The 20,672-nt window shown below is 33.9% G+C and overlaps 1 protein-coding gene across 1 annotated transcript in view; it reads left to right on the forward strand.

Annotated features, from left to right (window-relative positions):
* Window positions 1–20,672, forward strand: part of LOC107191913 (hemicentin-1) — a 423,923-nt gene that overhangs the window by 376,791 nt on the left and 26,460 nt on the right. The window contains exons 15-16 of the mRNA XM_015581060.1: window positions 3,877–4,017; window positions 20,040–20,161. Of these exons, the coding sequence (XP_015436546.1) occupies window positions 3,877–4,017; window positions 20,040–20,161 (263 nt within the window). The remainder of the gene's footprint in view (window positions 1–3,876; window positions 4,018–20,039; window positions 20,162–20,672) is intronic.

Here is a 20,672-nt window from a genome sequence, read left to right on the forward strand (position 1 = left end):
GCACAAACAGTAATTAAATTCTTTGCTTCAAAATTACTATCATTTCTCCGTGTAGGATCTTTGCACTCTCTTCCTTTGTACCAGGCAATGCCGAGTATGCGGGGCCAGCAATGAATAGTTTAATAGTGGCGCGGTGAATTATAACGACGGGTCAGGTTTTTAAACTTACGATTTAATTATGAAGAAGATTCCATTCCGAACCGGTGTGAATTTTTCCACACAGAATGCATTTCTTTGTCGTGGTCATTTTTCGTCCCTTGATATTACATTCCCGTCGTAATGCTCGTATTAAACCTACTGTCTGGCTAATAATTCGCGTGCACGCGTCCGAGAGGATCTAAAGCCGTGAGATTAAGAGAGCGAAAAAGCTTAAAAAGCAAACTTCAAGATGTGTTTAAAAATGTCCAGAACTTTCTCTGTTATCCTGTCTACATGGCGATACACTTGCAGCAATGTAGTAAGGCGTTCACAGAGCAAACGTAGATACTATAGAGCTCTGGTAGCGTCCAGCGTATTGTAAAATAAAATTGGTCTGCAAGCTATCTCGAAGCATTCAATTAGAACGATACGTGGGACCGTGATTAAATTTAAAGTTGATTCCGCTGGTCAGAGTCGCTTCGAATTACGGAACATGTAAATGAGTTTTCATCACGAAAAATACTCATTTAGATATAGGGGTGGAGGGGGTGCTTCCTCAAAGCTTTGTGTTTGTTACCGAACTTATTTAAAATTCATGTTCCAACGTATCTACATAAACCGTAATAAAAGTATAACTTTCTCATCACCTCGATCCTTGTTCTACTTCACATTTACATAACATTTGCATGTTATGAACAAAAGAACTGCGAATTTTAATCGAAGACTCTCTAAATATTCCTCCAATGATTAGGCGAGGGGTAAATGGATGAACGCTTTGATGTTTACAGAATATTTCAAATTTTTAATCATACTATGATTTATAAACGAGGTGGGAAGATAATTTTTGTAACAACATCAGGATTTTTAACCTAGTAAGAAGTAGAATAATTACTAACAACTAACGTTTTGAATTATTGTAGCTTGACATCAAATCATTATTAACTTTTGATATTGCACAAATGAGTAGTTTGAGTAGTTTTCGTTGTATGGATTCTCAAACAAACTGTTAGTTGATCATTTTTATGAGACGATTCGAGTGCATAATAGTTTAAAGAGAAAGAAGATATACATATTTATTGCATTTTATGCTTTTTGTACATAGCGTATAATTTTTACTACTTTAAATATACACTATTGTTCAAACGTTTGGAAACAGTTAAATAAAATCTTAAATGTGCGTAGTCTTATATACATATATGTAAAGAAATATTGTACATATGTGACAAAGCAATTTAAAAGTAACCAAAAAAATTGATTCTTACCATGTTTTTACCTCATCAAAATTACCACCTTTATTTTCAATAATTCTCAATCAGATTTCGGGCATTCTATTTATTAATTTCTTAAATATTCTCTGTCTAAATTTTTCCATTGTGCTTTAAGATACTCCCAGGGTTATATGGCACATACACAAACAACAGAACACGCACAGAAGCAAAATTTAACAAAATAGAAAAATTTGAGATATGTTATTAGAATAAAAACTGTCTGCAAAAAATACAGTCCGTCAATGCAGGGTTAAAAAGATTTCGCAAATATGATATTAATCTCAGTAATTCAGGTTTATTCAACCTTAGAGATTACATTGATTTCTTAAATTTCTATGAAAGAATAGGTTTAATTTGAAGTTCTTTAATTGGGAATTACGAAACGTAAACAATTAAACAGTAGTTTCCACAATAGCTTCCATAATAACCATCGGGATTCCAATATTAATAATCGTAATGTATTCAAAATGACGAAAAGAATGAAGGATCCGAGAATAATGAACCTTTTACCCTAGAAGAAAATTAAATTCAAATGGGATTGTAATCGAACAAAATGAACTGTCGACCACGGTTTGAAACCACATCTTTGTTAATTACGACAACGTCGTTCTATGGCCATTTTTTTAGTCAGACATAATGGAAACTTTAATTTTTTGCAATCTTCAACATTTTCTCCTTTCGATGTAAATAATTACTTTCTTTTAAAGTTTGAGAATTTTATATTTATACTGAAACTAATTTAATGTAGTTTTAACAAAGTAATATTTATTTACATCTCGCTGTTTATACGAATAAAAGCGCGCCCCTAAGCTACACGGTGAAAATAATTCGGAATCCCTCCAGTGAGACGTTTACTTGCTGACTTCTTGTTATCATTTCTTCCTGAGAAAATGCAACTCTCCTTCGGGGAATATGAATATCCGAGCGATTAAATAAATCTGCTATAAACATTTTCTCGAGTAGACATTAAAATTTTCATAGAAATAGCCTCGGTTTATCTCGTACAATTCAGTTATATTGAGAAAATGTCACGAAGGATCGTAGAAAGGAAAATTCGGAAGAACTAAAAATATAATATACATATGTATACAGTAATCTTCATCGTACGAATAGTATAAAAATGCGCATAGCTAGTATACTAGTACGTGATATCGAAATACTATTTTTAATAAATATCATAAACAAACCACAAACATTCTAAAATCACCGTTTCTTCTTAGCTCACCACGGACATCGAAGTAAGTTTTTTTCTCGATTATTACATTAAATACAGAAAATAAATTTTAGAGAATTAAATATTTATTTCTTACTACCAAATGAAAAGTAGTTTTACATGTCAAGTCACTGGTACAGTACTTTTGAAAGAATCGCAATCTTTTTCTGGGAAATTTATTTAATATGCATGTTTCTTACATTTACCATACATTTATCAATAAATATAGAAAATTGATGAATAACGTAGTCATCAGGATTTACATGAAAACGTACACAGTAGTCTTCTTAACAATTGATGACAAGATTGAAAAAGAGCTTACTGAATGAAGTACAATGAAGCACTCTATAATTAAACTACAGGATAACAGACTAGGAGCAAAATATTATACGATGAGAATACAAATTAAATTTAAGTAGCAGTATGAAAATTCACTCTGGAAATCGACCATTTTACCGTCGTACTTACACTACTTCCCAGCTGTTACCAACATTTGAATTGCAACTATTCTACAATGTTATTCTGTTTTCAACTATGCTGGATTATTGTGCAATTTTTACGGTCAGTTTCAAGATTTTCCCATCTTGTGTAGAAATTTACGAGAAACTCTTACAAAAACATTTCCAAAATATTTAGCAATACAAATATTACACTTTTTGCTGATTCTGGTGTCCAATCTAACTTTCAAAAACACAATGGAAACTAATAAAGGTGACATTTAAATAAAATGAATGTCAGAATACCATGAATTTTTAATTTAGTCAGCATTGTCATATAAGGTCCGTGTATTTAAAAATATCTCGAATTTTTACATGAATCACAATCATAGTATTTTACAAGTGTAATTACAATTACAATAATTTCTTATCTGAAATGGCATCTTTTTTATTATATTTTTTAAGACAATATATAATAATATAAGATACCATTCACCCTGAATATACGCCACTTGGTTATTTCTTTTTATTCTAATGCTGCAGAAATACATATTTTACATGTAATTTGAATGTCATTTACATTACTGTGTATAAAAAAAATCCTTTTAATGAACTGTTGCTAAGGGTACACGTTATGCATTGAAAATAGCGAAAAAAAATATGCAGGAGATTGACAGACCTGAATAAACAGGAAAAACAAATAATTTCTAACGTTGTAAATTTTTTTTATCATGTATGATACATAATTTAATATAACTTAATATGACCTTAAGTCATTTTAAAATTCCCGTTAGTAGTATCAAATTAATACGTTTTTCAGGTCATATACCTTGGTGGCATCAACTGGAAGGAAACCTCCTTCTAATTGTCATCGTGTCGGCCGTTGTTCTCATCCTTGTGATAATAATCATCTGCGTTGTAATCTTCATCGTTTGCCGCCGCAAGCGCTGTCAGATGAAATGTAAGTCACATTCTACTTCCTATTTCGTAACTGTCTATGTGATTTGTTATTCAGAACGATTCGCATGACGTAGCCTATTCAAATGGACTTTCTTCAAGATTCTGTTAATGTTGCAATATCTACAAAGTATAACATTGATAATGATATATATTATCGAAATTATTTTGGAAAAGTAACAAGAAGATACATAGAATTTCGACTAATTATCATGATTACATCTTATGGATTCTATTATTAGATTGAAAATTATATTTCGTAAACAGAAGAAATTGCTCAAATTTCCAATATTTCATTTTAAAGACGTGCATATTAATTCGAAATGTATTGCTAACTAAGATAATCTAGAAGAAGTCCAAATTCAAATTATGCAATCATTGTTGCAAATAAATGTTTCATAAACATTAAACACAAATTCAATAGCACTTACTTTAATAATATCGTAGCACGATAAAAATGCATTACTTAAAAAATCTAGAGGTTGAAATTATAGAAAAATTCCAAAGTACGTTTTCTATAATCATAAGGTCGTTTCACGGAGTAAGGTCTTAATTTTAAAACAGATTTCCGTACGCAATGAAATATCACTAAATTAAATGTTGTAGTAATTGGTTGTACAACCTAGAAACATGATTCTATATAATCAAATAAATTCAAAATATGCTATCGGTAATAGGCCACCTTATACATATACACAAAGTACGTTAAACGGCTTACAATATTATATTTCGCCTGCCCTTTGAACCCTGTATAATTTAAACAACAAAATTACTTCTAGTAATTAGACATTAATGTTTGAAACGAAAAACCTTACAGAATCAATTTTACAAAATATTTTAACAGTTGGTTAATTTTAATCAACATTCACCTACAGAAGCAAATTAAAACTTTCGTAATATTGCAGTATAATAAATATATTAATTTAATAATCGAAATATGGAATAGTGTCGTTAACTATTCGCAATGAAGTAATTTCGAACGTGTAATGCATATTTGTCGTAGCACCATATTATGAAAGCAATATGGAATAGATCACTGGGTAGAACTCGTTTATTATCGAGATTGAAAAAGTGAATAACGTAATAACAGTTCCTGCAATGGAACGCGAAACATCTCCACAATAGGTCATACGCACGCCCTTTGTGACACGACATCACGTTTCATCGATATCCATCCACTTTACTCGCACTATTCTCGACATTGTCCACTCACGAAAAAAGCACACCGATACATAACGATCTACACACATTCGTAAAATCACAGCGTACCATTACACTAGTCTACACGATGTCGGGAATCACGATCCCGGGTCGTAAAGTTCCTGATCAATGTTCATTCTTTTTCTTTTTTTGTTCGAGCTGCCTCGGCAGGTTGTTAATAGTAACGTTTCAAAAGAAAATTAACTGATCGTAATTTTCATACGTTGCATGTTGCTTGATTACAGTAAAGTAAATAACGTAAGCTTGCCGATGATTGAAAGTAACGCTAAACTCGAAGCCAATAACTGAGCTTCTATAATATATTAAATTTCTTTAAGTAGTGTCATCACGTAGATACGAAGGAATTTATTGAGAAAAGTTTCTTAGTTCAGTAAAAGGATAAAGAGCCTGTAAGGTATCGAGGCATCGACCATTTATAAAGATACATTTAATGTCATTCGGGCTGGCTGCAGACATCGAGTTTTGTTATTTCAATCGGAAACATGTTTTCGTTCAGAACGACGAAAAAGGAAACTTACCACGGTATTTTTCAAATATATCGTATTTTCCAATATTAAGTAACCGTCGACAAGAAATATACCATTCACATGTGACTAAAATTACATGAAATATTTTTCGGTCAATACTGTATCATGCTCGCAAGACGATTTCTTGTAGAACTTTCACTAATTTACAAATTAGATTTATTTGACAAGTTAGTATTAATTAGAAAAAATTATTATATGTTTTGAGTGATATAGTAATCGAAATTACTTGTAAATAACTTGTAATTAGAAGAGTTTACCACACTAGTTTGACGTGATTAGGCGTAAAAATGGTGATGTCGCGGAATCTTTGAAGCGTAATTGGATGACTGCAGCCAGGCATGCATAAATCATGCACCCGCATACATTATTTTACGTTGTTATTACCGCATAGTTCATGCTAGCTCCAAGGAAAGCATGTCTATTATGTTACGTAATCGTGTAAAGTAGATGGACAATGCGAATTTCCAATTTGAATGCGAAAACAACTACATATATACAAATGACATATACAGACATTTGTACGTATATACAAATTATTATGTATATGAACCTGTGGTGTGCTGCTGTGTCGGCGAGGAAACACGAAAATTTCATCGACAACTTTCTGGACATTTTATGTAACGATAATATTCAACAACGTTACACGTTAAAAAAAACGTATTTGTATATTTCTGTTACAATGACAAGTAGAAAAATCTGTTATTTCATAAAAGGTTAATTGTCTCATAACGCACGAGTAAACCGGTCGTATAATAAATCAGCTAAATTTTAATTCGATTTTAGATTCGCCGGACGTTTACTGAATTTTAATTAACTACCATTACCATTTAACAGTGTTAACATTGTTACAGTGACAATTTTACTTAATGAACGTTTCGCTCGATTTTAAATAATTATAAGTAGAATGTATAATAACTACTTTTAATTCAAATCCTTTATCACTGCTCGTTAATATCAGAATACATTACAATGAATTTCATTCAATTATTGTTCATTTTAATTATTTGCATTGCATACAACTGTTTTATTGAATCCATATTTATTGAACAGAATTGTTAAATCTGTTGATCCTCGATTAAAAAAAATAAATAAGTACTTGTTTCTAAGCAATTTTTGCTGCTAATTGATGTAATAATGTTCCTTTGAGTCAGATCTTTATAAAATAATCAATGAAAGCGTCCAATCGTCTGCAGTCTAATTGTCCCTAATTAGAGCTGAGCACAAGAAGTGTCTTTCCTTTTTTTGCCAGCAATTAGAATGTTATCAATACCAAAAATGAATTACTAACCTGCGAATGTATATGCAAATATAGATTTATTAACCCTCGGTTATCACACCTATTTTTTCGACCGTAGTTGTCACACTAGTTCAATTCAATCCAATCTGTTTACAAACTGTTAAATTAAGTCGCAAAAATTGAGATAAGGTTTGAACATCGTAGAATATATTTTCGTTGTGAAAAATTAACATTTAAAATATGACTATATTTAAAAAAAGTGTTGAAAAAGAATTTCGAAAAAAGTTCGGTTAGGATATCTGAAATTACTACATGGCGCCAGTAGTACCATTTTCATTGATGCCTCAAAGACATTTTACTTCGAAGTCAAATTTTGACATAGAGTTTGAACATCGTAGAATATATTTTCATTGTAAAAAATTAACATTTAAAATATGACTATATTTAAAAAAATTGTTGAAAAAGAACTTCGAAAAAAGTTCTGTTAGAATATCTAAAATTACTACATGGCGCCAGTAGTACCATTTTCATTGATGCCTCAAAGACATTTTACATCGAAGTCAAATTTTCAGCCATTTCAATCCAGCGTGACAACAGACGATTAAGTTCGAAGTAAATCAAAGTTTCTTTTATTCATTAAAATTTCTACGAGGGTTAACAGAAAGACAAAATCACGTTGAACTTCATGAAAAATTTAACTGTACCGTGTTTTCGAGAATCATGTACACGCGATAAACGCATAAAATCCACACTCTATGAATTACAAACCTGTCGACTCGAACAAACGCGCTCGTAAGTGAGATCCACGGCGACGAAAGAAATCTATAATTAGTCGAATGAAAATGTCTAGGAAGTCTGCCTCCTCTCTGCATGCAGAAAAAAGGGGTGAGAGGGGTAGTTCTTCGAGCAACACAGCTCATGAAACCCTCCGCCCAACGGAGTTTAACGCGATCCACCGGGAAGTTAGTCGGGGCGTTAATTAAATTCGCGCCGTCGTAAACTTCAAACTCGAAAGAACGTCCCCCCAATTAAACGTAAGACTCGGGGGAAAGGGTTGGGTGCCGAACGCCCTATTCCTCCGCGGGCACAGCAGCCTGGCCACGGGTTAAGTTTTTTTTTCTCGGTAGTCTCCCACTAACACAGAAAAACTGATTCGTTTCTGCTCTTACTTTTTAATTTGGACTTGCTAAACAAAACACAGACAGTAATCGGGTGGTCGAGCTGGAGGAACGTGAACAGTAAGTACGAAATACAGCGCATCGCCGTTTACCCTGGCCATTTTTTTCTTTCTTCGCCTCGTTCTATTCTTTTCTTCTTTCTGGTTCCGTTAATGCTCGATGGGATTGTTCTTAGTCTTTCAGTTTTCCGTTTTGCCTGAGCTCTGTTCCTTCGCAAGCGCGCGCACACACACACCAGCACTCTTTTTACTCCCGAAACTAGCCCTAACTTCCGGCTAAAGGTTCGCATTTGCGTCTGCACAAAACTATAACGTGCCTGTTTCTCGCTTACCAGGGAGAAGTAACTTTAATTGCATATTTTTTTTTCGCTTTATAATACACGCGCATGCGCATATCGGCGTAACCTGTGCATGCTAATGACTCACGCGGAATTAATTTCGAGCAGGTTCTATAGAACACACCCGGCCAGTGTTGGACGATAGGGCTGCGCGCACGTATTGCCTCTGGGGCAGTAGGATTCCGTAGGAACTCGGGTTCAACTAAATCGTCCTTAGTGAATCTTGTTATACCATTGATCGATGGAATTATCGGGTTTTACGTATCGACGGCTTAACAGACGTCGGGTATAAAGAGGATTTCACGGGCCCCCTTCCCCTTCGATTTCACGAATTGAAAGGCGCTTTTTTTACGATTCGGATGACGACGGCACGGTGAAGGGAAATAAGTGGATTTGACAAATTAAAAACGTTCGCCTCGTCTGAATTATTGTTGCGTGGATCGATCGTGGAGTAATTTGATATAGGAGAAAGAGAATCGAGATAGCTGAATATATTTTCGATTTTCACTTGATCCGCTTTGATTTTTTTAGCGGAACGTGCGTTAAAATATACGGTTTATACAGATTTAGAATGTAATTTTAACTTTCAGTACAGGTACATTAATCGAGCTATGAAACAATTAGGAACTCAGACTAGATTACAGGAACAGTTGTAAGTTCTCAGATTGATAATATTTTTAACATTTCATTGATAAATGAAATAGAGCACATTTTTTACATCTATAAACGTAGAATTTTTTGGCAAATATAAACAAATTACTGTAACAGTATGCAATTCAGTTTTTTTAAAGATTGCTTGAGAAAAAATTTTTGAACGATAGAATTTTAAAATGGTGAACAAACTTTGTAAAATATTTTTTATCATGGTTAATTTCATCTGTGAAAACCTTGACAATTCCTTTTTTACTTTAGACATATAAAATTAGGTTCTATGCAACGACTTTTGCGTTATATTGTCAATTTTTGTTTTACCAAAAATCAGCTACATCTTGTCTGAATTTCCTCTTCTTATTTTACACAAAACATCCATCAAATTCTCTTACTTCAAAAGACGCGTAAACTTCACTATATATAATATTGTGCAATTTAATTTTTAGAGAGGTTCAATTGCATATTTACTTATCTAAAGCCGAATAAAATAAGTGATAACAATTTCATTAAGTGCACACATTCGATACACTAACTTTTACCAAAGTATAACTACCAATATAATAACTTTTGAAATAACTACTCTTCCAATCATTCCGTTTCACCGTAACAAATCATCTGCTCCCTTCGTCTGTAAACATATAGTTCAAACTAAATCGTCACAAACTTTTCAAATTAAATCCTCGTGTGCTCAATATTTGCATCTTCCCCATTAGTCTCCCAATTATAAGCGAAGTTTCCCATTAATCGTATATGCTGGTAAATGTACGTATTATGGATGCCATGAGTTATCGAATTTATTGGTGTAATTTAATGTAACAGCAACTCCGTGATATGTATAGTTTGCACGAGATTGTCTCCGATCTCCAACCTCACAGGAAGTCTATACCTTGTTCTCTCTCCCTCTCTCTATCTCTCTCTCTCCTCTTTCTCTCGCTTTCTTCTCTGTCCTCCACGGCTGAATGCATGCTCTGTTGCATAATTTAGTGGCCACTTCCGACTTATAATAGTTTACACTGTCGAAGTCTGCATAGAGGTAAGGCAGGTAAGGGTTGCACGTGCAAATGAATAGGGCCGACCGTGTTCTTTGTTATTCGAATGTAGTAGCACTGCGCGCGGTTGTTGCATAATTTAGGGACGATTAGTTATAACTAGCTGATCTCCGTTACAATGGTGTACCTACCTGGTCTATTCTGCCGCCACGAGCCGTGGCGACACTTTTCGTGGTGAAAGGTAGGTGAAGGGTTGCATGCCCGATGAGTGGAAAGCTCTTTCGGTCTCTTTTATTGAGTTGGCTGTCGTTCAAGCCGTGACCTGAAACGAAGAATCCTTTTGGCGATATGAATTTTTCGGTTCGACGTGCGTCCGGCCGCGACGCGAATGTTTAGAAACGTTCGTTAACGTCACGCGAGGAGCTCGATAAATAAACATGAGTATATAACGATTATGGAAAGTTGGATCACATGGAATCTGCTGGGTCGTAGAATGCGGAAGTAGTAGTCATTGTTGTATATAAAGAGTCGCGAGGAATCTAATGAAGAGAAACGGCATTTTAGTACTAGCGTTTTGAGTAATTGCCACTTCTTAAATAGAATAATATAACATTGTGATTTTCCTAAAATTAACATATTGTCGGTTTGTTAAGAGAGCGACACATCTAAAAAATTGATAATTTTCAGGTACCTGCGAAAATTAACTGTAAATATGAATTATATTTATCTGCGAGCTATAATTATCTTAAAATTTTACTATTTAACGTGAGCAGTGTCACAATTCAAATTGGGCTGTATAAAGTTTTGTAACGCTAGAACTCCGAGTGTTAAATGTACATTAAATTAAATTGTATTATATAATAATATACATGACGTATAGAACAATTTATTATAATATCATATAACATAAAATGTAGAGTAAATTAAAGTTCAACTTAGATTTCACTAAAAGCGTTATTATACTTTCAATAATCGTAAAATACGAAATCTACAATCCGTCATTTTGACGGATCTGGTAGTCATACCGTTAATGGTAAGCTAAATCGTAAAAAAAAGAACAATTTTTCGTTGTAATAAATAATTTTCTACTACGAAAAATTTCAAACTGATTTCCTGAACAATTTTATTTTCTTTCTTGTGTCACTGTTCTACTAAACCGACGATATCATTGATTGTTTAATGATAAGTATTCATCGAAATACGTGTTTTACAGTTGTTTTTAGGTTAAAGTTGATATTATTTACTCTTCTTAAAAAATGAATAGTGAACGATAATAGAATAAATACCAAACTAGAATAGACTAGAGACGTTAAAGAAAGAAAAACTAAAAGTAATGAAAAATTATATCGCTAAAAACGAATAAAGACGTCGAAGATGATAGAAAATTAACTTTATCCAAATATAAGCAGTAAAATACAAGTTTTTTGAATGAAAGTTTATTAATGTAGTCTTACTACAGTATTCTTTTAAAATCAGAAAAATTTACGGACTCCCCTATGGATTAACTTTATTTCCCAAAGAAATTTCGCAACTGAATACACGATAAAGGATGCAAATATTTGGCAATATTCGAAACGAGATCCGTTTGTACCAAAGTCTAATTAAAAAGTTTCAAATAGCCGTGTGCAACGGACGCGTAACGTTCAATTGATGACTTTGTACGAAGCGGACCGTACGCAATCAAATGGATTCTTCTTTTCAATTTTTATCTTCCAGAGTAACCTTTTTAAGTGCTGTGTCCATAGTCGTTCTGCTGTATTATTCAAGCGTCTTCGGAAACTTTGGAACAAATGTCTGATCAGCAGAAACTCAAGATCCTGTCCCCGTAGGAAATAGAACGATTCGCGCGATTCTCCTTTTCATGTAGTCGTGAAAAGCTGAAAAATACTTGAGAGAAAATATTCTTTCACTCATCATACATGTACCATTGCTAGTTTTCTTATTATTATTACATTATCACATTCGTGTTTTAATATTTTTATAGGAATGGTAATAGGAGCATTGATGTACTTCGGATTGGTGGCAGCTTTTTTACTTGTTCTCGATTCGAAAGAAACTTTTATTTCCAAATGAAGTAAGTTTTCGTTCCAATTAGAAAAAGTAGAAAAGTAATGAGGACAGTCCTGTTACTACTAATCCGGAGTAAATTCGTGGATGTACACTTTCTAATTTGATTGTCCCCAACGGTCCCGATATTGAGAGCCAATTAAAGGAGGTAGTCTTCTGAATTGTAACGTAAAAAAGTCATTTCCAATAACACAACACAATCAAAACGAAATCATTTTAATGTATTCGAAAACACAATCCAAGCAATCAGTAAATTCGTTTCTGCTGGTCAGATAAAAAAGGGATCAGAGTAATCAAATTCTGTAAAAATAACTAAACAATATGACGCAGTGAATCATACTAAGCTTGCTAGGGTTTTTCTATTCAGGTAAATGGTATTGTTGAAGTATTTATATATTTTGTATATACGTGTATGTACATAAGAAACTTAATTATTATATATAAAATCATTAAATATTACTACTTTCGTAGTATTAATATGCACAAAGGCACTCGTAGTTATGCAAACAATATAATTTATTTCGTCATATTGAACTGCAGCGTAACTGCTGTTTTAATTTTCCGAGCATAAACGTCATCCATTGGCAAAGTAATTTTGAAATTTCAATTATATTTTACTCGTCATCATATACATTACAACTAGTTATTAAATTTATTTTCGAACTACATATTATTATACAGGTAGGTCTCAATTAATGTGAGTTCAGATCGTGTGATACTCCATTTAGTGTGAATTATAAAATGGTACCAGGTCGCATTTAATGTGAGCAACAATTCAGTTAATGCAAGGTTCGCGAGACTTCTTTATTTGATGCAATCTTTTGTTTTAACGGTCTTTAAAATTCTGCTGTTTTGTAGAGACAATGCGTAAACCGTCTCTGAACTTCTGTTACATAGTTGAATGTAAAACAACGCGACATGTTGAGCTACTTAGCGTATTCTGCATACTACATTCTACTTAACGTTTTACGTGAATTTTTTTAATTACAATTTAATAAAATACATATGAAATAGTACATTTAAAATTTTGTATTTTGTATATTTTCTTTATAGAACCAATTCCTTTATTTCAAGTATTCAAATAGTGGGAATTCGAATGCCGCGATCAATTTTTCGAATTTATTACTCGTACTAATCAAGATCTACCTGTATGTAAAAAAAAAACATTTCTAAAAGAACACAGTTTATACTCGAAAATTTAAAACAATATTCACTGTAAGAATTTGAGCACAGAATTCATCAGACACGGAGAAATTACTACGAATAGTAACTGAAAGCATTAATCAATTTATAAATTATTTTCTACACTTATTAAAACAAAATATATAATGAATTCTAACAGAATTATTCCTAATGCTCTTTAATATTTTACGTGAATACAGTGCCTTGTCAATTTACAAGAAATTTCAGAATATGCTTTATCAGACAAAGTCGTATTAATCGCTGTCTGTGTCTGTTAACATAAATAAAGTGCGACAGTCAAATGCTAAACTAATGGGAAAATCAACAAAAAAATCGACTTAAGCAATAAAAAAAATTCTAATGCTAACTATTCCAAATTTATATCAACTATTTAAAAAAATCAGTGATATTAATAAATCTAGCAAACAACAATTTTTAATATCATTCAATTCAAATTCCAGCACTCTAAACAGTAGTGCACAATACCCACATTAAAGGGACCAACAAATATTTATGTATCAGGTTAGAAATATTTATATCTGCATTTAAAAAAAAAAAAAGAACAAAAACTGATTGTTCATTAATTACAGTATCGAAGTTAAGATTTCAAATTACAGACTAAGATATTTATTCAAAAGAAAAAACGTTGCAAACAATCTTTTCTATGTCCTTAATTCTTTCTACTCGCGACAATTCTAAATCATCGATCGAATTTCAACTCGAAGTGAAAACTTTGAAGACTTAGTGAATTGTTCCAAGTCGATTCTTTCGTTGACTCCACAATAGACCAGAATCTGGTGTGAAATGTGGTCGTTGGCACAGTCCAGACGGTGGGCCACCGAGTCCAACTGTGTCCACGCACTCGGCCCAGGCCCCGGTGCATCCGACACCGGCGCCACGATGGCCGCTGAAACCGGGCGTGCTGGTGCACATCAATCGGAGCCACAGCCTCCGATCAGGCCTCAGCGTTCGCAACGGCGAGTCGCTGCGAAACGAATTGATGGCCAGGCAATACGCTCTGCCTGTCAGCGATCGATTCCTGATGGAAACGACAATTACCAAAGTACCTGCCAAAGTGTTCCGAAGAAGGAAGGAAAACGTGCAGAGAAGCCTGACCGTGGCCTCTCTGAACGACGAGGGCATGCTTGCCAGGGCTAATAAGATTAAGGCGATGTTTGGAGTGCAACTTAAAGAGCAGGCTACTTTGCCCGGTATTTCCAGAGAGAAGACAGGTAAGTCCGCGAGAATACGGTGACGAGTAGGTATTGTTTGAACGGTGGCATGCCTGAGACGTGCTAACTTTCACCGTAACGATACATCTCGCGAGGGTATGAAATTCTAACGCGGCGAATCTGTTAATTCAACTTTAACAACGAAGCTATCCTCGAAGGTCGAAGACTCCTCTCGATTATCGGTCTACGCTAGGACAATAATCGTGTAGGAAGAAATGCTTCAGACCCTCCTTTTTTGCCCGATGCACGAGCCTCGGCAACAGAAACGGAGGGACAACAAAGTATGCCCTTGACAGAGGTTGTTCCACGCCCCCATCCCCTCCCGAGTGGTGGGGATAACGCCTGGACAATAATCGTGTAGAACAACCCAGACGATAATCGAGAGGACTCTGTAGGAGGAATAAATCGTGTCGAATAATACATGTATTTGGATCGTAGGGTCAGAGTGTGTTAAGTCACACTTTTCAAACTTTAAAAGAGGGAAAATGAAAGGTGCAAAAGTGTTGTAACTTTGAAACCGTTCAATAGGAATTCAATGAGAAATAATCCCTACTTTCGAAGTATTGATGGACTTGATAGAGGTCTCGGTATGTTGAAGTGATGGAGCTTGTATTTGGTCCTCTATGCGATGGACTTTCCACTGTTTGGCTTGAAAAGAAAAGATATAGATTTTTACACGATTATATTGAAAACCAGATGTCTCAGAACAAAATAATATTTACTATCGAAAAGAGTGAAAAATTTGATACAGAAATCATGTACAATGTCATTTTTTTTTAATGGACTCAGGACACTATGGCTCTGAGTTTCAGATATTGTACATAGGAGAAATTAAGAGTACTCTTTTAATGAATCGAAGTAAATGTAATAATTTTTTTTCATATTTACACAATATTTTTATGTTTGCTTAATGTCACTTGCATACATCTAGTGTCACGTGCTTTCTTTTAGAACGATAGAATTTTGCTGAATTAATGTTGAATATGTCGATACAAAATATAGTTGTACGTACAAGTTAAGCGGTATTTTGTATAATATTTTTTTGGCTGGATTTATTACGTACATTTCATAACGATATTATTTTTATGATAACATACAACACGTATAACACAGACGTCTGTGATCCTTTAAAAATGGAATGCAACATCAGTTTTTATATCGCGATAACATTTTTTTGGACAGTAAACACTGATTTATTTAAAACGATTCACGGTCATCCTTCATAACAAGTATGATTTCCAAGCGATTCCGTCGCGGCGACTTCTTTTATTGCGGAACGGCGAATGTGCTAAAATATGCAATATCGCACTCGAAAACGCAACAAACTGGGATTTATCATACGAATTACCCGTACACGGTTTCATTAGAAAGACAGCTCGGTCGCAATCCACAGAGCTCATTGAAGTGCATTGAACGCTCGACGATACCAAGTGTGTTAAACGGATCGTCGGCTCGCTCGTACGCAAAAATCGTGTAATTTTGTGTATCAGTTTACCGAAGTTAAAAGCGGCCCACTTAAATCCTTTGTAATAAATAACCATTAAATCCGCGATTATGCTAGTTTGCGTACAATGCCCGCCGTTTTGAAGCGTATAACGCGGAACATTTAATTACGAACGAATTCGTACACGGGAAGCCTTATGAAATATAAGGCAGCACGCGCATAATTACGGATTTCACGCCGAATGCAGGTTTTCCAGCTTTACAATATTCCGTATAAATAATTGCTGTATATTCTTTCGCCATTAATTCAATTTAATTCCAATCGTTGATAATACGTTCCGATGCTTTAATCCGACGATTATAGCTTCCCCGAGAATTCATTGACTATGGCCATCGTGAAGTCAATAAAAAGATTCGCGGAGAAAACGTTTTGCGGAAAACAAAAAATTATGTTGGGTTGGACAGAAACATTTTGTGTTCCCTATAGGGCATTATTATAACGTAATTCCTACTTTATACTCAATTTACCATGATTGTTTTGTTATCTTTACGAGTTTTGAAACGACACCGTACACACATAAATAATGAACAATATTTGTAAAGTGTATAGTGCAGGCTCGAATCTGTGAAACATTGTTTCAGAAATTTCGGTCAGATTTCGGTTAGGTTGATGTGGAACCTATTGAACGACGAAAGGCAATAGACCAATCTGGATGATTTACAATTGCCATGTATCATCGTGTCGTTACTAGAGAGTTTGCAATACAGTTTCCATCGAGCTAACAAAATATTTCAAGGAAACTTTTAATAGTCATTCATGCAGGATATGTTTCATTTTTTGTTGCTCCTTTCTGTGGAACGTTGTGAACCTAAATGAATTTGATTTCCTGCAACATTTGCATAGAACTCGAAAAAGATATTCTGGATTGCAACGTAGCTGAAAAAAGGTACTGTAATTAGTGCGTTTAGTATTAATTGTATCTACAAATGTATATCTATATGAGACGCAGGGGATTAATTTGTTACGCCAACGTACGATAACAATACACGTATGTATGTATAATTTTCAGAGCATAAACAATTTGTCATTTTATTTATAACATTCCAACTCATCAGATATCAGTACAGTAATCATAATATTACAGGGCAATTATAATATCAATTAACTTACACAATTTATTTTAAACTTCAAATGTAGCCAGTTAAAATAATTTTTATCTCGAATGAAATAATTCTTTCTAATATTTTCTCTTTATTTCCAAATGACACATATCGTTCTGACAAGTTATTCTTCGATACATAGGTATTTTTATTTACTGAAAAATATACCCTCCCTTGCAGTATTTATCTGTCGTTTAATACACACGTGTAATTGATTCAACGTACGTGGAGCACAATTTACATTTTACGAAGAATTACAATGACAAATTACAATTTAATAAGAAACACAATGATGAAATCGATATTAGAACAACAAGTTAATATGGATAATATTGATCATGAAGTTAATATTAGACAATCCAATCGACACGAATGTTTTACGAATAAATGTTTAAACAGTTCGCCGCTGAACGAAACAATTTTACCATCAATATATATATATATATATATATACATATATGTTGCACGTAGCAGGCAGCTGCATGACGAAAAGGCTTTATGTGTTTGTGTCATTGCTTCTTTTTTTTTTGTGTTTTTTGTGTTTCTCTTAGCTGTGACTTACAAAAGAATAGCACCACGGGAGCGAATATTGCATGCGGAATCGTCGTGCGAATTGAATCGAGGCAACGTCTCCCGTAAGCGAAAAAAACCAGGCGCAGGTATGTAACAATAGTGTGCAATATGTGTGCATGGTTCGTCTGTCAACTTCCGTCGTCAATTGCAAATGAGTTCCCGCTCCTCTACGATGATTTTTTACCCATTTCGTGAATTGAACACTATTCCACGGTGCGAAATGTTTACCCGTGCAGGATTTATGGTTCAAATGTGCGAGCAAGTAGTATGTCCGCTAACTGAAGGGTTGGTGAACGTCTTTTTTTTAAATAAATTATACAACGGGGGTTATAAATTTAATAGGTTTGTACATGTTGTTCATTTGAAGTATTGATTAGATTATTTGAAGTACTATGGAGGAGGAAAACAAGACCAGTTTGAACAAAATCTATAAGGGGTTGTTTAAGATTATTTAATCGAAGATCCGAGTTGGGCCCAATTTCCTTCGAATAAGAACGTTATCCTGAATTTCAATCAGTTAACGAGATTAAATAATTTTAATCATCAAATTAAAAGTTTGCCCAGTGTCCACTCATTCTAAAAAGAAGTATTACGTTATTATAAAAATTAGAATTTCCACGTTTAATCAATTAATAACAACGAGGTACCTTTGTTTATATTTTATTCGTTATTCGAAACTCTTTATCCAGATAATAAATTTGCCCATCTCTGTCGAAAAAATACCTAATAATCTTAAATTTTAAGATGTAACATACTACAAGATCAGATCGATAAACATTTGTAACTCTTTGGTGATAACTTGAGAATTCTAGTATAATGTTATTACTAAATTTGTTATGGGATACCATGTGGATTAATAAAATATGTACACACTAAGTAGATTTATCGAATTTCATTGTTGGTTCATTATAAATCTTGCACGTATAAACATTCCTGTGTAAATACATGCATCGTGTAAACATACTGTGTTCATAAGACACGATTACGGAACCACTGTTATTTACTGAATTTTTAGCTTTGTTGTTGCAGTGAGAAATTTTTACGCGATACACAATTCCTATAAAAATATTAAACAATGCTTTACTATTTTGAAGATCGCTAAGATAAGTTAACTGTAAATACTAAATATTAGAAACGATTTACATGTTCCGAATTAAGAACGTATATTCTCTTACATTTTTCTTAGACGTAAGATGAAACGTCAAAGATTGAGTTAATGAAAATATTCCTTTAAAATTGTGAATAATGTTGTAATTATTAAATTTATAGACTTGTATTAATTTAATTGTAAAATGAAGTATAATTTAATTGAAACGTGTAATTTGTTTACAGAATTACTACAAAGATCTGTGCTTTAATTAAAACTAACAATATTTACTTTACTGAAAGTTAGTTTAGAAACGATAAAAATGAAGTTAAGAAGAAAACTATGGTTACCACTTAAAGATTCTGATGAACCTTGGGTGTATTTAGAGATTGAAGATATTTAAATATTTAACTTTTCTTCTTTAATGAATAATCAAGACACTGTATTCATACTAAGATTTTCCACACAAAAATTAAGAATACTTATTTCCAACCCTTTCTTATAAAACATTTAACTAGGAAAAATATTATGCATAACAATTTATCGATCATTAAAAACCTCTTTACTGACACAGAGTATTTCAAAATATTATCATTCAATCTCCAAATACGTGTTATCGAGCTTCACAACAATCCGAGAAGGCCAACCATATAATCCCACTTAACAAGATATACATGGAATTCCTGGACTATATTCGCCTTTCACAAATTTCCGAAACCCCGAGAGCCAATCTGAAGAAGAAAGATTACACACTGTCAAGATTGACACGAAAAATAAAAGATAAATACAACAAACTACAGACACTAAGGTTACCTAGATATCTCGTATACACGTGCAATTAGTAGATATAGAAATAGTCCTTCGCTCTACAATAGCCTACACAATTACACCTGAACAACTACGGATAAATTCTATCTCTGTGTCTTTTTCGCTCTCTCTGTTTTTCCCTCTTTCTCTCTCTTACTTCTCTGGTGCACTCGAGAACCCTCTACTTAAACAGTCCACCATAGATACTTCCCAACGGACACTGCGTCTCTCTCTATTTCTCTCTCTCTCTCTTATAGGTCTCAAGTAAATCTAAACACCGAGTGTGTCCCCCGGTGTTTAATTATACAAAGTCATGTTTCATTTGCACTTACAGATCCCAATCAAGCTGCGAATAACAATCACGTGAACAGCGTGTCGGAGGGTCTTCCCGAGTCCGGGGCGAAGACGTTTTACGAGAATCTACCCTTCCACGGGATCCAAGCGCCGCCTAACAAGGTCAGTGTAGAATCGATCCGTTCTTGCCATATTGTTGTTCGAGCATGATCTTTTGTATCTTAACAATTCACTCGCGTGCTTGTCAGTAACAGTCAGATGCAAAAAATGCATCGCGTGGAACGGTGTTCGCCGGTCGAGGGCCGGCTCACCTACCAGGATTTCGTGTTTTTTTCAGTCAATAGAATTGCCTGCGGTATGCAATCGTCGGTTACAAATGAAATAAAACAAACACGGCTCCACGTGCAATTCTTTTTTTTTTTTTTTTTTTTTTTTTTTGTTTTATCGCGATCGACCGCATCCGTGTGCTTCTGCTTCATCATTCATATATTCCATTTAGTCACGCGATATATGTACAATCTGTCCCATTTAGTCGCGTTGAAACCGAAGAAACGCTTTAGGGCGTTTCACGCCACTCGTAGCATGGATAGAGGACAACTTGGACTGGCAACTAACACAGGAAAGTGGGTTGACTACTGTTAAATAATTGGTATGTGACGTGTTAAGCGCCGAG

This window comes from Dufourea novaeangliae, unplaced genomic scaffold, assembly GCF_001272555.1.
Source record: "Dufourea novaeangliae isolate 0120121106 unplaced genomic scaffold, ASM127255v1 scaffold248, whole genome shotgun sequence".
NCBI classification, from domain to species: Eukaryota; Metazoa; Arthropoda; class Insecta; order Hymenoptera; family Halictidae; genus Dufourea; species Dufourea novaeangliae.